Source organism: Vidua chalybeata, chromosome 4 (assembly GCF_026979565.1).
Source record: "Vidua chalybeata isolate OUT-0048 chromosome 4, bVidCha1 merged haplotype, whole genome shotgun sequence".
NCBI lineage: Eukaryota > Metazoa > Chordata > Aves > Passeriformes > Viduidae > Vidua > Vidua chalybeata.
The window spans coordinates 72,279,678-72,297,914 of record NC_071533.1 but is presented as its reverse complement, the minus strand read 5'-3'; the positions used below and the strand labels follow the sequence as shown (position 1 = coordinate 72,297,914).

Here is an 18,237-nt window from a genome sequence, read left to right as displayed (position 1 = left end):
CCAACAAAATTTGTCATGGACACAAGATTAACCATATCCAGACTGAATACCAGAATCCATGGGGCAGACCAGCAAAGCCAGGCTTAAAACTGGCTTCTCTTAAAGCCACGTATTTTAGACTGTGTTACAGTTTCTGGAGGTGTTCAGACTTTGAAAAGACTCATCCTAACAATTGGAAAACTAAAAAAAAAAAACTGAAATCATTCAGCCATTTTTGAGGGGGAAGAAGTTCAAGACAAGCCCTCACTGCTGCCCAGACCAAGCAGAATCACCACGGCTCTCTTGGGCTCAGCTCTAGGGCTGCGTTTGCTGAGGGCAGGAGGAGGAGTTCCTGCCTGGGGTCTGGGTGAAAACAGCCTTGGGGAATATTTCCTGGGGCTGGAGGAGCAGCCCTGTGCTCATGCAGGGCTTACCCAGCAGTTGTGCTCCTCCCCATCTTCCTCCCAGGCTCCAGCACGCTGGGATGTGCTGGGATGTGCATGTGAAATGCAGAAGCCTGCAAAATATGATCTCCCTTTGTTTTTTAAAATCCTCCCTCAAAAAAAAAAAAAAAAAATTGATGTTTTCTGGCAGTTTTTTGGTTTTGGCTGAATTGGTTTTTTTTCCTTAATTTTGCTGCATTTTGGGCTCAAAAATATTTCAGCCACATATTGCTCAAGGCTTCCATTTCCAGCTGAAAATTCCTGGGTTGGGGCTGTTGGGTTTAGTTTCTGCCTTTGGGGTTTTTTTGTGGGGGATGAAAAAGAGAAAATATTGCGAGGAAGAGTAATTTAAAGACAAAAGTCATTCCCCATGAATAGATTTGGTTAATTTTTAACCCCACGTGTGCACAAAGCCAGTTTTGATGGAGTTTCTCCCAACTTTCAGCGTTATCAATGTGAGGGTAAGGAGGCAGCGACTCCTCTGGGCTGCTTCTGTGAACATCCACAACGACCCAAATCCATGAAAAACTGTGGAGAGCTCTGCATTATTCAAGGGTTGGACAAGGCAACAAAAATAAATCCATGGTTATAATAAACTTCACAGCCCAAATGTTGGCACTGGATGGGGTTGTGTACTCCAGACCCTTGGAGAAGGAATTAATGGTGTTGGGCCACCACCACCACTGAAATTTGGGTTTTTCCCAGCTAGCTCAGGACTGCCAGACCCAAAGATTTTGTGGTGGATGGGGAAGATGATGGTGAACTGGGCAAAAACTCAGCCAAGGGCAATTCCAGAAGGACTGGATGGTGTTGGAGTGGTTTCTGGCTTATCTTTTAGCTGGGAAGGTTTAAACACAATGGCTGGGTTCAACCTTCCATAAAAACCCAACAGTTGGGCTCAATCCTTCATAAAAACCCAACAGCTGGGCTCAATCCTTCATAAAAACCCAACACTGGGTTCAATCCTTCATATGAACCCAACAGCTGGGCTCAATCCTTCATAAAAACCCAACACTGGGTTCAATCCTTCATAAAAACCCAACACTGGGTTCAATCCTTCATAAAAACCCAACACTGGGTTCAATCCTTCATATGAACCCAACACTGGGTTCAATCCTTCATAAAAACCCAACAGTTGGGCTCAATCCTTCATTTAAACCCAGGTCAAATCCAACTGTTTGGTTCAACGCTTTGTGTAAAGCCAATAGTTGTGTTCAGTTCTTAACTTAAACCCAGTGATGGGTTCAACTTTTCATTTAAACCCAACAGTTCAACCCTTCATTTAAACCCATGGATTGGTTCAATCCAATGGTTGGGTTCAGCACTTTGGATAAACCAAACCGTTGGGTTCAACCCTTCATTTAAACCCAAGAGTTGTGTTCAGTCCTTCATTTAAACCTAGGAGTTTGGTTTAATCTTTCATTTAAACCCAAGAGTTGTGTTCAGTCCTTCATTTAAACCCAAGAGTTTGGTTTAATCCTTCATTTAAACCCAAGAGTTATGTTCAGTCCTTCATTTAAACCTAGGAGTTTGGTTTAATCCTTCATTTAAACCCAAGAGTTGTGTTCAGTTCTTCATTTAAACCTAGGAGTTTGGTTTAATCCTTCATTTAAACCCAAGAGTTGTGCTCAGTTCTTCATTTAAACCTAGGAGTTTGGTTCAACCCTTCATTTAAACCCAAGAGTTGTGTTCAGTCCTTCATTTAAACCTAGGAGTTTGGTTTAATCCTTCATTTAAACCCAAGAGTTGTGTTCAGTCCTTCATTTAAACCCAAGAGTTTGGTTTAATCCTTCATTTAAACCCAAGAGTTGTGTTCAGTCCTTCATTTAAACCTAGGAGTTTGGTTTAATCCTTCATTTAAACCTTGGAGTTTGGTTTAATCCTTCATTTAAGCCCAAGAGCTGGGTTCAGTCCTTCACTTAAACCCAAGAGTTGGGTTCAACCCTTCTTTTAAACCCAAGAGTTGGGTTCAACCCTTCATTTAAACCTATCCTTCATTTAAACCCAAAAGTTGGGTTCAACTCTTCATTTAAGCCCAGAGGTTGAGTTCAACCCTTGTTTTAAGCTCAACAATTGGATTTAACCTTGTATTGACTAAAGGGTTGAGCCCAACAGAGCCAAACCCTGCAGCGAGGGGAGGTTTAGTTCTCAAACGCCTTTTCATGGGGAGGGACCCCAAACTGTGCCATCTGCCCTGCTCCTGCTCATTAACTCACTGCTTCTCTGGTTGGTTTTTCTCCATTCCAAGGTGGGCCTTAATGTTCTGATCCAGAGAGCAAACAAGTTTACCCCGGCCACTCGGCTCCTGATCCAGAGGTTCGTGCCATTCCCTGCTGTCGGTAAGGAAAAATTCCTTTCCTTTGTTTTCCAAGTGGTGGCTGCCAACCTGCAGGTGGCCAGAAGCCACGGGGATGGACACAACTCCTCCCTTCCTGCTCGTGTCCCCTCAGTGGTGGTCCCCGAGCTGGGGCAGGCAGGGATGGGACTCTGCAGAGCCGAATTTTGGCAGAAAAATGCTGCAAAGCTGCTGCTGAAGGCTCTTCAGGCTTTTCAGCTGCGCTTTGCGCTCTGAGGCAGCGTCAGAAGTGATCAGCCCTGAGTGGTCCTCGACCGTTCCATCCTGAGAGCATTTCGTTTGCAAGATCCGGGCTGAGCTGGGTCAAACCTTCCAGGAAGCAGCAGCACTGTGGTTGTTTCACAATAAAACGCAGAGAAATGGTTCTGCTCCGCATGTGCGGATTTCTGAGAGCCACTGGTTAAGGTGTGTGCAGAACTGAGGCTGCTGCTGGCTCGGTGGAGCATTTTATTGGGGTTTTATCAGCCCTGTGTTTGAGGGCAGGGATGCTCTGCACCCAGCCTCTGCTTCCACCCTCCAGCACGTGCTGAGTTATTTTAGCCCGGAAGAAATCACCGGTGGCTTGGGGGTGAATTTTTGTGCAAGCTTGTTTATTTACAAAGATGGTGCAAAAATTGCCCCGGCATGGAGGAAATCACTAAAAAATGGGGTTTGCTCCCTGTTCCAGGTTCCTTTTTCAGCCATACAATGCCACATTTTCCTTTCAGGTTTTTCCCTTGCTGTGCTAGTGCCACATCCTCAGAGCTCTGCTGAGCCCCTTTACCTGTGTGCTGCTCTCACTTTCTCTGGCATTTCCACTCCTTTTTTAACAGAGCACTGGTTGTTGTGTCCCCCCAGCCCTGAATTCCCGAGTTGCTGGATTTTTTTCCCCCTCTTTTCTGCCACAAAAGGAGCTGCCTGCCCTGCCTGCAGAGCAAGGGGGACAGGGATTGTGCTCTGGGGGTTGCACTGAGCATTTTCCTTGTACACCAGGGATCCGTGGGCATTGTTGCTGTTTTCCCAGGACTTTTCTGGGATCTGTTTTAGGGGGATTCGGCTTTCCTTGGGTTTTTATAACCAGGAGAGCACGAGGGATGAGTTCCAGCCCCGGGAGGCAGCTCTGAGGGGTGTTTGAGTCAAAGACACTCAGGAAATCCTTGCTGCAGGGTTGATCTGCTTTCACACCAAGGTGTTTGTGCTGGCATTGATTGAGGACCCGTAATTAATTTGTTTAGCCTGTAATTAATTCTCCAGCTAATGTTTTATTTGTCTTGCTTCGTTATGAGCCAGGACATCAGGGAACCTCCCACTAATTGCTGGTTTGTGGTTTGCAGACCTGGACAAAACCGTAATTAAGATGCGTCTCCCAATTCCTTTTGAACCTCCAGCCCCCAGCAGAAAGGCAGAAATTCTCTATTTCTGCATGGAAAGGCAAACTCTGGGGTAAAGCTCTTGCTCCAAAAACCCCACGGATGTGGTCATCAGGGATGGGGTTTAGGGCTGTGCTGGATCTGGCAGTGATGCTTGATGGTTGGACTCGATGATCTCAGAGGTCTTTTCCAGCCTTAATAATCCTGTGATTGTGTGAAATTAAAGAGTTTTCCCCATCCCCTCCTTGCCTCCCTGTGCCCTGACCTCCAGAGCTGCGCTGGTTGGGGGCAGCTGGAAAACTGGAGGGACATCCAAGCTTGAGGGTCCCATCCCAAGCTACCACGGGAGGGGCAGCTGCTGCTGGGCTGGAAGGCAGCCCAAACTCCAGCAGGGATGTTCCTGAGGACTCCACGGAGCTCTGGGAAGCTGGGGTGGGTGCTGGGGAAGGCCTCGGTGCCTCTGTGTCTTCTCCAGGCCGTGTGAAGGTTGTGTTTGCACAGCCAGTGATCGCCCACCTGCAGCAGCTCTGCCCGGAGGACGCCTTTGACACCAGCGCTGCTGGGTCAGGCCCTGCCCTCACCCCCCTCCAGGCTTAATTTGTAGCAGCTGAAAACCCCAAATTGTCCAAAAAATCCCGCCCGGGAGCAGGGGGTGGATCCAGGAAACCAAGCCAGGGGAGCAGCTCCCGGAGGTGGCCAAAGCCCTGCAGAGCCAGGGGCTGCCCCGCTGGAAAAAGGGTTTGGGATCAGGGCTGGGGCATCCTCGGGGGGTGAAAGGGGTCCCGTGGAAAAGCAGGGAAGGGAAGGAGGTCTTGGAGCCTGAGTTTGAGCAGGGAGGGGCTGGATCCTTTCTCAGAGGCGAGGAGGGGAAGGATCTCGGTGCCCAGGGGAATTCAAGGAACCCAATTCACCCTTTTCTGCCCCAGAACTGGGTGTGAACAGCTGGCCCCAAGGCCAGGGTGTCACTGGTGAGGGTGTGCTTTATACCGGAGATGTCCACGGCTAAAAAACCTCAGAAAACCCCAAAATCCCATCCCAAACCCGATCTGAAGGAAATTGAAGCTGATATGGGAAGATCCTCAATGGAGAGAAGAGAGAAGGAGCAAGGATTTCTTCTCCTTGGGCTTTTTTGTGTGTGTGTGGTTAAAACTGTTGTGTTTAGGTGATGCCCAAGGACACATTTAGAGTGTGGAAAGCACCCTGGGATAGAAAAAATCCCTACGAACACCCAGGAGTGGGATGGTGCCTTGGTCTGGGGCCCAAGTTTCCTCAGAATGCTTTCACAGCCACACTTTCCATTATCACAATATCTTCCCAAATCCTGCAGATGACTTTGTCTGCACATATATTTATTTCTTTTTCATCCCCCCCCACCCTCGTGCATTTGAGGCGCCCATGAAATCCAAGTTTAGCCACAATTAGCAGCGTTTCTGCTCTCTCAGAGAGCAGAAGGGGAGCGCTTACGCGAGCGGCTCCTCTCAGACAGACGGGCTGGAAGCAGCTTCTGGGTTTGGGACCAGGTCAGGGAATCCAGAGCCTCGGGAAAGCATCTTGAGAGCATCAGGGCTGCCCACCCCATCCTGAGTCTGGCAGGAACTCTGTGCCAGGGCATCCCTGGCCAAAGCAGCTCTGCTGGGCTGTTTGAGCCGCTCAGTTTTGATTGACAGCGAGAAGGACGGGGCGGGCGAGTGTTGAAAACGAAAAAAAAAAAAAAACCCAGGGGCTAAACTTTCTTTAAATGAAAGGCCTTGTTTTGTTTTTTTATCTGGGATTCAGGAGCTGAAGGGTTGGGAACACGGATATTTTGATAGATGCGAAGAGTGGTCTGGTAGTTGGAATATTAAAGAGAGAGACAGAGTGTGCGTGTGTGTGTGTTCCTCTCCCTCTCGAGTGGAAGGAGCATTTGTCACCACAAATCATCCTTGATTGCACAGAGCTGCCTTCGGAGAGGGCTCACCCACCCACCACCCTCAAAAAATTAGACATTTGTTATATGACATGAATTGAGATTAATTAGCGAATATTAACCCATCAAGCAGTGCAGAAACACATTTTTGGAAGGCACTGGTACTTGCAGCAACAGTGGGTTTGTCTCAGTTCTGGGTGGAAAGTTTGCAGGGAAATGTGGTGTGGGGGGTGCTGGAAAATGCCAAAAGTTCTGTGGGAATGAGCAGCTTTTCTCTGGGAGAAGCTGGGAAGTGCCTGAGCGAGGGGAGAGGCTGCACATGGGAGGGTGGTGCTCAACCCCAGCTCTTGGTCAGACTTGGGAGACGGAATTTGGGGTCATCTTGAGGCCTCAAAAGCCACAGGCTGGGCAAGGAGGAGGGATTAAAAGGTCCTGGTGGATGGAGCCATTTTTCCCCTAAAATGTGTGAAATCATGGAATGGTTTGGGCTGGAAAGGACCTAAAGACCCTCTAGTTCCAACCACAGGCAAGGACACCTTGTACTAGACCTTCCCTTGTTGCCCCAGAGGGGAAAAAAAAAAAAAATTGGTTATTATTCTGCTTGAGAATTCCATCTTTTTTTGGGGGGTTGGAGTGATTCACCTCAGCAGATCGAGGGAAGGCGACCTGGAGGGCTGTCAGGGCTAACAGAAGCTGCCAGTGGGGACTGAGCAGGGCTGATCCTCCTGCCTTTCTCCTCCCCAGCCAGTGCCAACATCTGCAACGTGGTCCTGATGAGGCACACGGAGCTGGAGGAAGGGATCGATGTGTTGGACAATAATGGGAACATTGTCGGCTCTTCCAGAGTTGCTGCCAAACACGTGAGTAGCAGGAGCTGGGAGAGCTGGGACACAGCTGATTCCAGGCCCAGCACATCCCACAGCCTCTGGAATCCGTGCCTTTAGGAGCTGGGAATGGAGGAGATGCAGAGAACACGGATTTGTGTCCTGCAGGGAAATCCGGGGGCTGGCCCTGGTGGTTTGGAAGGGCACAGTGACAGGACAGATCCTGTGCCTGGTGATCCCACAGGAATTCCTCGTGGAATACCCAGCAAAGATCCCTCACACCTTCTCCCAAGTGAGGAGGACTCGGGCTCGGAGCTGAGCAGCTTTTCAACCCCTCCTTGCCAAACCTGCACTAAAAAACTGCACCCAGAGCTGGCTGAGGGCAGCCAGATGTTTTTAACCTCGTTAACAGCTGGTTTGCTTTCCCTGCAACCCACTCTGTGCCATCTGCCTGGAATTGTTCCCTTGCCATCCCTGGGCGCAGTTCTGGCTCCTGAGCATCCCCTGAGCTGTTGTTTCCAAGTGGGCTCTCAGTGAGATGTGGAGCTGTGCTGAGCACACGCCCAGGCACAGGAGTTAATAATATAATGCTTGGCATTTCCCTCCCTCCTTCTGTCCAAGGCACTCCAGAGACAGCAATTAATGTACAGCTCCGCAGTCCTCGGCAGGAACGGGGAGATCTCGGATAGCTCTCCATATTGTTGGTTAACAGGGGGATTAAAACAATCTGCTGAAGGGCTCAGAGACACTTCTTGGAGCCAGTTTTCCTCACTTCCATTAACTGGCTCCTGGACCCGCTTTCCCCTCTCCATCCTGATGGTTGAAAGAGAAAATGAAGATTAAAAGTGGAGGCGCTGTGAGAGAGATGTAGGTGGAGCTTAAACATAAAATTTGGGAGTTCTGGGAACTTCTGCTCTGCTGCCATCCAATCCCAGCGCTTCTTCCTGGAGAGGCTAATCCTGGTTTTTGTCGTGTGAAATGTGGCAGATCCTCAGTGTGACACAGCTGTCCCTGTGTGAGGGTTTGTTGTGACATAAAATCATGGAATGCTTTGGGTGGAAGGGACCTTAAATCCCATCCAGTGCCACCCATCCATGGCAGGGACACCTTCCATGATCCCAGGTGGATCCAAGCCCAGTGTCCAACCTGGCCTTGGGCACTGCCAGGGATCCAGGGGCAGCCACAGCCAATCTGGGAATTCCAGCCCAGCCCCTCCCCACCCTCCCAGCCAGCAATTCCTTGCCAAGATCCCAGCCCAATCTCCCCTTTCCCAGTGGGAGCCATTCCCTGCCTCTTGTCCCTCTGTCCCTTGTCCCCAGTGCCTCTCCAGCTCTCCTGGAGCCCCTCCAGGCCCTGGAAGATCTCTGGGCCTCAATGACTCCAAACCCTGCTTTGGTTGCTCCTTCTGGCGAGTCTGGCCAGGAAGGAAGCATCGGTGGAGGCACAATGTTGCTCCATGGCTGGGATTTTCCTGGGAGAGGAGAGCCCTGCGTGTCCCAAATCCCTGCAGGGAATAAACCAGCAGCGGTGGAAAACAATTCCTGGAGCAGCAGTGAGGAGCTGCACCCCCAGCACGGGGCTGAGATCAAAGCTCAGCTCAGGCAGGAAGGGCTGCAATGCTGCTCGGCCCGTGGTGGGATATTTCCCCTACAACATCTCCCCTAATTTCCCTACAACATTTCCCCCACAACGTTTTCCTCCGATATTTCACCTACATAATTTCCTCCACAATGTCCCTCCTACAACATTTCCCCTACAACATTTCCCCTACAACATTTCCCCTACAACATTTCCCCTACATTTCCCCTACAACATCGTCCCTACAACGTTTCCCCCACAACATTTCCCTTCCAACATTTCCCCTACAACATCTTCCCTACAACATTTCCCCCACAAAATTTCCCCCACATTTCCCCCACATCTCCCCTACAACAATTCCCCCACAACATTTCCCCCACAAAATTTCCCTCACAAAATTTTCCCCACAACATTTCCCTACAACATCTCCCCTCCAACATTTCCCCTCCAGCCTCTCCAGGCAGCGGTCCCACATCCCTTTCTCCCTGCAGCAGCCCTGAGCTGTCTGTGGAGGAATGTTCTGGGATATTTGGACACTTTTGGTCACCCCGGGTGAAATCAGGGAAGCTGCCGTGTGTCTCAGTTTATTCTGCTGGGTTTGTGACCCAGAACGTTGTGACCAACCAGCCACTGGCAGGGCTGGCAGTATGGCTGATGCTCTCATTCCCAGCAGTGACATAAGTGACATTGCTCTCACTCCCACCAATGATTCCCATCTCATTCCCAGCAGTGATTCCCATCTCATTCCCACCAATGATTCCCATCTCATTCCCAGCAGTGATTCCCATCTCATTCCCACCAGTGATTCCCATCTCACTCCCACCAATGATTCCCATCTCATTCCCACCAGTGACTCCCATCTCATTCCCACCAGTGACTCCCATCTCACTCCCACCAGTGATTCCCATCTCACTCCCACCAGTGATTCCCATCTCATTCCCACCAGTGATTCCCATCTCATTCCCACCAGTGACTCCCATCTCATTCCCACCAGTGATTCCCATCTCACTCCCACCAGTGATTCCCATCTCACTCCCACCAGTGATTCCCATCTCATTCCCAGCAGTGATTCAAGTGACGTTGCTCTCACTCCCACCAGTGATTCCCATCTCATTCCCAGCAGTGATTCCCATCTCACTCCCACCAGTGATTCCCATCTCATTCCCACCAGTGATTCCCATCTCATTCCCACCAATGATTCCCATCTCACTCCCACCAATGATTCCCATCTCATTCCAACCAATGATTCCCATCTCACTCCCACCAGTGATTCCCATCTCACTCCCACCAGTGATTCCCATCTCATTCCCAGCAGTGATTCCCATCTCACTCCCACCAGTGATTCCCATCTCACTCCCAGCAGTGATTCCCATCTCACTCCCACCAGTGACTCCCATCTCATTCCTACCAGTGATTTCCATCTCATTCCTACCAGTGACTCCCATCTCACTCCCATCAATGATTCCCATCTCATTCCAACCAGTGATTCCCGTCTAATTCCCACCAGTGATTCCCATCTCATTCCCACCAGTGATTCCCATCTCACTCCCACCAATGATTCCCATCTCATTCCCACCAGTGATTCCCATCTCACTCCCACCAATGATTCCCATCTCATTCCAACCAATGATTCCCATCTCACTCCCACCAATGATTCCCATCTCATTCCAACCAATGATTCCCATCTCACTCCCACCAGTGATTCCCATCTCACTCCCAGCAGTGATTCCCATCTCACTCCCACCAGTGACTCCCATCTCATTCCTACCAGTGATTTCCATCTCATTCCTACCAGTGACTCCCATCTCACTCCCATCAATGATTCCCATCTCATTCCAACCAGTGATTCCCGTCTAATTCCCACCAGTGATTCCCATCTCATTCCCACCAGTGATTCCCATCTCACTCCCACCAATGATTCCCATCTCATTCCCACCAATGATTCCCATCTCACTCCCACCAGTGATTCCCATCTCATTCCTATCAGTGATTCCCATCTCATTCCCAGCAGTGATTCAAGTGACGTTGCTCTCACTCCCGTGGGGAGTCAGGTGTGGCTTGGCCACGCTGCTGGAGGTGGTGGCAGCTCTGGAGCAGCCCTGGGACACGGGGAGTGTCCCTGTCTGTGCCTGAGGGATCTGAAGTCAGCTCACAGATCTTAAAACTGCTTCCTAAAGGGCTCAGTCAGAGCTGAAAGCTCATTTTGGGAAAAAAATTCCCATCTCATTCCCATCGGTGACATGCACCAATTGGAGTTCGGGCTCTGGCCAAGCTCTAGCCCTGCTTGGGTGGGATGACTGACCATAAACCCAGATCTTCTCTGCATCAAAAAGCATTCAAGTGCTTTGGCTTGGCAATTTGGCCCTGTGTTCATGACAGCTGAACCTCCTTCCAGAGTGAGCTTGGAGAATCGTTATCCGGGCCTGATTTCCCAGTTCTCTGCTGATCTGAGGTTGATCAGGTGCTGCAGGCTCTGGGATGGCAGTTCAGTGCCATCAGCAGAGCCACCCCGAGCCCGGCGGGTCCGTCCTGGCGTTGTTTGGGATGCCAGGATGAGTTTGTTTGTTTGTGTTTGCTCTGCAGGCCCTGCTGGAAACAGCCCTGACCAGAGTGGTCCTGCCCATGCCTATACTGGTTCTACCTCCCGTCATCATGTCCGTGCTGGAGAAGTGAGTCTGCCCCAGGGGAAGGGAGGGAGGGGCCTCAGAGGGTGCCAGGCATGGATATCTTATGGCATCATGGAATGGTTTGGGTTGGAAAGGTCCTCCAAGATCATTGAGTACAACCATTTCATGGAATCATGGAATGGTTTGGTTGGAAAGGTCCTCCAAGGTCGTCAAGTCCAGCCATTTCATGGAATCATGGAATGGTTTGGGTTGGAAAGGTCCTCCAAGGTCATTGAGTCCAGCCATTTCATGGAATCATGGAATGGTTGGAAAGGTCCTCCAAGGTCATTGAGTCCAACCATTTCATGGAATCATGGAATGGTTTGGGTTGGAAAGGTCCTCCAAGGTCAATGAGTCCAACCATTTCATGGAATCATGGAATGGTTTGGGTTGGAAAGGTCCTCCAAGGTCGTCGAGTCCAACCATTTCATGGAATCATGGAATGGTTTGGGTTGGAAAGGTCCTCCAAGGTCATCAAGTCCAACCATTTCATGGAATCGTGGAATGGTTGGAAAGGTCCTCCAAGGTCATTGAGTCCAACCATTTCATAGAATCATGGAATGGTTTGGTTGGAAAGGTTCTCCAAGGTCATTGAGTCCAACCATTTCATAGAATCATGGAATGGTTTAGGTTGGAAAGGTCCTCCAAGGTCGTTGAGTCCAGCCATTTCATGGAATCATGGGTTGGTTTGGGTTGGAAAGGTCCTCCAAGGTCATTGAGTCCAACCATTCCCGGCACTGCCACCGCTGTCCCATGTCCCCCAGGGTCACATCCACAGGGCTTTTGTTGGATTATGTTTTATCCTGGTTTAGAGATGGGGTTTTAAAACCTTTTATTTTATTTTTAGTCTCATGAGAAGGGTGAGATAATACAGATGTTATAAATTGTGTTATTCCAATCAGAAGCTGACTGTTTCTTAATTATAACACACTATAAGTGTTTCTTGGCTTATTAGCCTTAGCTCCACTATGTTGAAAATGTTTTAAAGCTAATTATTTGAAATTACCCGTTGTGGGTTTTACCACAATGCATCTTTTTTAGTTCTATTTCTCTGAAGTGTCTAGTCTTTTTTGTAAGGTTACCTTTTGAAGCTTGTTCCTAGTTTAATTTCTCTCTCAGCAACTTCTCTCTTACTCCTTGGCATTTCCAAGTCAGCATTTCTTATCTCAAGGTTTGCACATAGATGCACACTGGGTGAGCCTCCTGTCAGGCTTTGAGAATTTTCTATAAATCCATTTCCCACAGGGCTTTGAAGTCCCCCCAGGGATGGGGACTCCAGCCCTGCCCTGAGCAGCCCCTTCCAATGCTGAACAACCCTTTCCATGGAGGAATTTTCCCCAAATCCATCCCATTCCCTCTCCTCCTGTCCCTGATCCTGGGAGCAGAGCCCGACCTCCCCCGGCTGTCCCCTCCTGGCAGGGATTTGTGCAGAGCCACAAGGTCCCCCCTCACATTTCATCCACCAAACAGATGTTTTTTTTTTTTTTTTTGCCTATTACATTTCCATGTCCCATCGTTTAGGACCAATGTCCGCCTTGTTGAAGTTTGATATTGAGGTGATTATTTTAGCTCATCCCTGACAGCCCAGCAGTTTGAATAACCCCTCGTGGAAGGTCAGCGTGAGACAAAACCCCCTGAATTCCGTGGAAAACTGTCCCTGACTTTTGGGAAGCATTAGAGATTAAAAGGGCTTGGCTGCTGTTCATTATCATGGAATCATGGAATTGTTTGGCCATCTAATTCCAAGGAGGAGCAGATTCCAACCCCCTCCAATTTTGTGCAAAACATTTGGCTTTTATTTCATTCTCCTTCTGGACAAAATCTCTGCAGCCTCTTCCCTGCTCCAAGTCCTTTGTCACCCACATGGTCCCCAAGCCAGGATTTACCTGCAGGATCTGCTGGAATTTGCCTGGGAGTGGTAAGTTACTCTGGAGTCACTTACCCTGGAGTAATTTACTCAGGGCTTACTCCAAGTCTGAGGCTTTGCACTGAGGTGGTTTTGTGTGTTCCCACTGGTTTAACTGGTTCCCGTTTAACCATCCAACAAAAATCAACATCCAGGACAAATGATTTTATTGCTTCAAATGATTTTATTGCTGGGTATGCACAGATAAAACCCTTTATGTGCAAAAACTTTGGAGACATTTGTAGTAAACTCCTTTCTAAATTAATAAATTATTGTCTCCAGCAGGACACACTGAGGGCCCCTCCTGGGCCATCCCCAAGGTGAAATAAACCTGACAGTAAAACTGGATTGGCACCTGGGGAGAAAATAAAACTGATGGTGAAATTTGCTCCATCCTTTGCAGCAAAATAAAACCAATAAATCATTTACTTGTCCTCGGGGGCATCATAAATCCTTGGATTGATACGAGTTTTGCTGAATGCACCTGTGCTCAGTGCAGGCCTTACTAAAACTGATTTTATCTGTGAACTTACAGGAGATTGTCCTCAAAAAAAAAAAAACAAAAAAAAAAAAACATCATCTTAACTTATTGAAAGCTTTAATTCACGTTTGTGAGAGAAAATTTTCCTTCTCACTGCCACAAAACTCCATGGGTATAAAAATATCCGGGCTCTGCTTTTGCCTGCCTGAATTCTGCCCGGAGCTTTGTGCCTGCTTCGTTTTCCATCAGATATCCTCGGATTCCTGGAAGGCTGGGAGTGAGAAGCAGCAGGGATGGGGAGTGAGGTGTGGCTTGGCCACGCTGCTGGAGGTGGTGGCAGCTCTGGAGCAGCCCTGGGACACGGGGAGTGTCCCTGTCTGTGCCTGAGGGATCTAAAGTCAGCTCACAGATCTTAAAACTGCTTCCTAAAGGGCTCAGTCAGAGCTGAAAGCTCATTTTGGGAAAAAAAAAAAAAAATTGGAGCATTTGGGGAAAGTGTAACTTTATAAATGTAGTAGGATTTGAGTTTGAGGAGGATGGTTTTAATGGGAGTGAGATCCAGGCAGGCATTATCCATTTATTTATAGAAATCCCTACAGGGGCTGTAAATGGGAAGGATGAAGGTGTCACTCTGGGATCAGGAGCCACAATCTGGATCCCCCAATGGATTCGCATTTGGGATTGTGGGAAGGAGGGGACGATTCCTCCCAGTCGTTTGCATTTGGGATGTGGGGAAGGAAGGGAACAATTCCTCCAATGGATTTATATTTGGGATTGTGGGAAGGAGGGGATGATTCTTCCAATGGATTTGCATTTGGGATTGTGGGGAAGGAAGAGAGTGACCCCTCCGAGTATTTTGAATTTGGGAAAGTGGGGAAGGAAGGGAACAATTCCTCCAATGGATTTGCATTTGGGATTGTGGGGAAGGAAGAGAGTGACCCCTCCGAGTATTTTGAATTTGGGAAAGTGGGGAAGGAAGGGAACAATTCCTCCAATGGATTTGCATTTGGGATTGTGGGGAAGGAAGGGAACAATTCCTCCAATGGATTTGCATTTGGGATTGTGGGAAGGAGGGAATGATTCTTCCAATGGATTTGCATTTGGGATTGTGGGAAAGAGGGGATGATTATTCCATGGATTTGCATTTGGGATTGTGGGGAAGGAAGGGAGTGACCCCTTCAAGTAGTCTGAATTTGGGATGTGGGAAGGAGGGGACGATTCCCGTGCCCGGTGTGATCCCGGGTGCAGGTGGGTGATGGTGCTCAGCTGAGTGGGACTCCCACCCCTCCAGGGCCCAGCCCCTGCCCCCAGCAGGGTTTCAGATCCCAGGAATTCTCCCCACCTCGTCTGCACCTCGCTGCTCCCAAAGTTTATTTTAAGTGGCCAGCTCCCGGCCGCCGTCTCTCCGCTCGGATCCAGGTCTTTCCTCTCTCCCAGCCATCTCTCCATCTGCATGTTTTAACTCCCCCAGCTGCCTCTCTCGTCTCTTGTGCCATTTTTTTCAGCTCTCTTGGCTCCTCTCGTCTCTCTGCCTGCTGTGTATTTTAACTCCCGGGGCCGCCTCTCTGCTCTCCAAGCAATTCCATGTTCCCTCCCACTGCCGCGCTCCCATTCTTCCCCATGTTTCATGCATTTCCTGCTGCTTGGACGCTCTGCTGGAGCAGTGAACATATAGAATCAATGTTTATTTTCAGCCTGCATATGCCACGCAGGGAACACGGTGTCAGTTATTTCGTGCAGATGTATTCTCATTGAGGTTTTTATAAATAATATCCGCGCCGGCAACTTCTGACGCGGAAAAAATAATGGTTTGGCGCTGTCTGAGGGATGAGGGAGGCTGACAGTGGGAATTCTGTGGTGCCTCCGTGTCACACGGGCGTGGGGACAGCAGCATCCACTGGGGAAGTTGGGCTCTTCATCCCATGTCCTTTTATTCCCTTTACTCCGTGGATCCTTTGTTTGGTGGTTACGATGAAATCTGGGAGATGGAGCTGTTTGCTCCCAGCCACCATGCAAGGCCTCTCCAGCAGCCCTGGTGCAGCTCCCTGCAGAGCTGCAGCTGGTTTCTGTGGGGCAGGCCAGCCTCAGTCTGACCTCTGTGGTGGGAGAGCCCAAATTTTTGGCTCCTGTGGTCTGGCCAAGAGTTGGAGAAGCTCAGTCCACCACCAGCGCCTGCTGGGGACACTTTGAGGGATTTCTGAGCGGAGAGTGAGGAACCTGAGCTCTTCTTGCATCCTCAGCTTGCCTTAAACCTCCTCTGTGGCCCTCAGAGAAGGCCTTTCAGAGGGTCTGAAGCACAGAGCAGGGCTGAGAAGGTTTCAAGAGCTTGGGAATGTCAGGAGGCACTGGAAAAGGCCTTGGAGCTGGCTGGGAAGTGTCTGTGGAAGAGACAAAGCTGGAAGTGGGCAGGAGCTGAGGGAGAAATGGGAGCAGAACAGTTGTGTCCATGGAAGAGGAGCATTTCTGCTCTTCCCCATCTCCAAATCCTCCTCGTGCAGCAGTTCCCAGGGGCTGTTTTCCTGTAAATCCCATAAAATCAGGATGCTCTCAGGCTGGATCAGCACTGCTGAGCCGCTCTGGCTGAGCTGAATCCAGCGGCACCAGGAAAAATGGATTTTCCTGGGGGCTGGCCAGTGCTGTGAGGTGCAGGAAGGGCATTTTCCTCTGCTTGAGCCTTGTTTGTCACTGCAGAACTGGGGCGAGGCAGGAGGCCTCCCTGGCCCTCGTGTCCGTGGGCTTCTCCTGCAGATATTCCCCTGCCACTGAGTGCAGGGTGTTCCCACAGGTGCTCTTCCCCCAAAAGGCCCCGTCCAGGGTCCAGGCCAGCCCTCGGTGAAGTTTGTTTGGGCTCAGCAGCTGCCAGCAGCGACACCTTCAACTGCTGGGGCTGTTCCCAGAGTAAACACGGAAACTGCTCCTTTAATGGTGTCAATCAAGCACAAAAAAAAAACCCCAGCCGCCCTCGTTTTGCGTCTGCTGTGTCCTCTGGAGGGGCTCAGGGCTGGAGCCGCGGGGTGAGGACAGTGAGGGCCTGGCTGGGTGGGACAGCAGAGCTGCTGGTGGCTGCTGGAGCTCAGATTTCTCAAAATGACCCAAAACGGGTGAGAAAAGCTGGGGAACAGGGCGGAGAGACCTGACAGGCTGAGCAGGGCGGGGATCTGGGGATCCCAAACTTCCCTGGCGCATCAGAGGAGTCTGGGATCCCTCAGGATCCCTCAGGATCCCTCAGGATCCCGGCGCTCCCCGCGGCGCCGCCGGCGTCTCGCGGTGTCTGCGCTGCCTCTGAACCTGTTTACAGCAAACACCAGAGAAACCCCACAGAATCTGTCAGCTGGGAGACTTGGGTTCACTCCTGTCATGTTTAGTTTAGCATCTGACACCTCCTCCCAGACAAATACAGCCCTGGTTCAGTGCACCCGATAACTCCTTCGGAGTGCAGCGCCTGACTTCCATATGGAATAAATTACAGCACCTCCTGAAAAACGCCAGAGGCAGCTGCCAAATTATGCAAAATTTAAACCACTAATGAACGCTGTGATGAAAGTTGAATGAAGGTGTATTTACAAGAGCTCCAACACTCTGTGTCTGTGCAGCAGATGCACTGTCTGTGTGTGTTTGTACCTACGGACACGGGAGCCGCGGGCTCGCCTGCCTCCGGTGCATCCTCGGCTGAACATCCCCAGCCTCTTCCTGCCTCTCTCAGCGTCTTCTCAGCACAAAAACACCTCTGAAACCAGCCCGGCTGTAAAGGGAAATCGCAGGAAGAAGAGGCATTGCGGGGTTTGAAGGGGTAAAGGAACAAAGCTTGAAGAAAAAGAGAAAGAGGAGGAGGGAAGTGTTGCAAAATTTCCCGTTCTTTGCCATCCGAAGGTCGGGGACAAACGTGGAGAGACAGAGCAGAAGTGTTGGGTTGTGAAATTTGGGACAATAAAATGAACATGGTAAAGAGGGCTTAGGAAAGGCTGGAGAGGGACTTTTCCCAAGAGCAGGGACTGGAAGGACAAGGGGACATGGTCTCAAGCTGAGGCAGGGGAGGTTTGGATCAGATCTTGGCAAGGAATTCCTGCCTGGGAGGGTGGGGAGGGGCTGGGCTGGAATTCCCAGAGCAGCTGTGGCTGCCCCTGGACCCCTGGCAGTGCCCAAGGCCAGGCTGGACACTGGGGCTGGAGCAGCCTGGCACAGTGGGAGGTGTCCCTGATGGGCTTTAAGGTCTCTTCCAACCCCAACCATTCCATGATTCCACAGTTCTCTCATCCTCCTGCAGCTTTCCAGGGTGAGAGCTCTTGGTGCAAACTTTCCCACCCCTTGTTGAACAATCTGAGCCAGGGTTTAATTCCAGAGCTGCTCCTGTCCTGTTCGTGGGGTGAGGTCCCTAAAACTCCTGTTCTCCTGTGAAACAGCACCAATATTTCTGCAGGGGTTCTGGTGCAGTGGGACGGGGTTTGCTCTTGTGAACAAATCAGGCTCCTTCCTCTGCTTTTTGAACATCTCTGGAGATGTTCAGCAATTCAGTTTTTAATGTCTCTATTTTGAGTATCTTTGAGATACTCAGATTGCATCTGGGCACAATCCTGAGTTCTGCGCTCCAGGGGACCCTGCTCGAGCAGGGAGGCTGGACTGGGTCACCTCCCTCCCAGCCTTACTCACCCTGGGATTTTTTAGGCTCCAGGAGATGCCAGAGTTGGGGGCTCTGAAGGTCCAGACCTCCCCATTCCCTGACCCAACCCTTTGGCAGAGCACGCAGGGCAG

At 50.1% G+C, this 18,237-nt stretch overlaps 1 protein-coding gene across 1 annotated transcript in view; it reads left to right on the top strand.

Annotated features, from left to right (window-relative positions):
- SFXN5 (sideroflexin 5) overlaps positions 1-18,237 on the top strand; it is a 107,759-nt gene that overhangs the window by 65,907 nt on the left and 23,615 nt on the right. Inside the window, 3 exon segments of the mRNA XM_053939917.1 lie at positions 2,671-2,761; positions 6,778-6,893; positions 11,019-11,104. Coding sequence (XP_053795892.1) covers positions 2,671-2,761; positions 6,778-6,893; positions 11,019-11,104 — 293 coding nt within the window.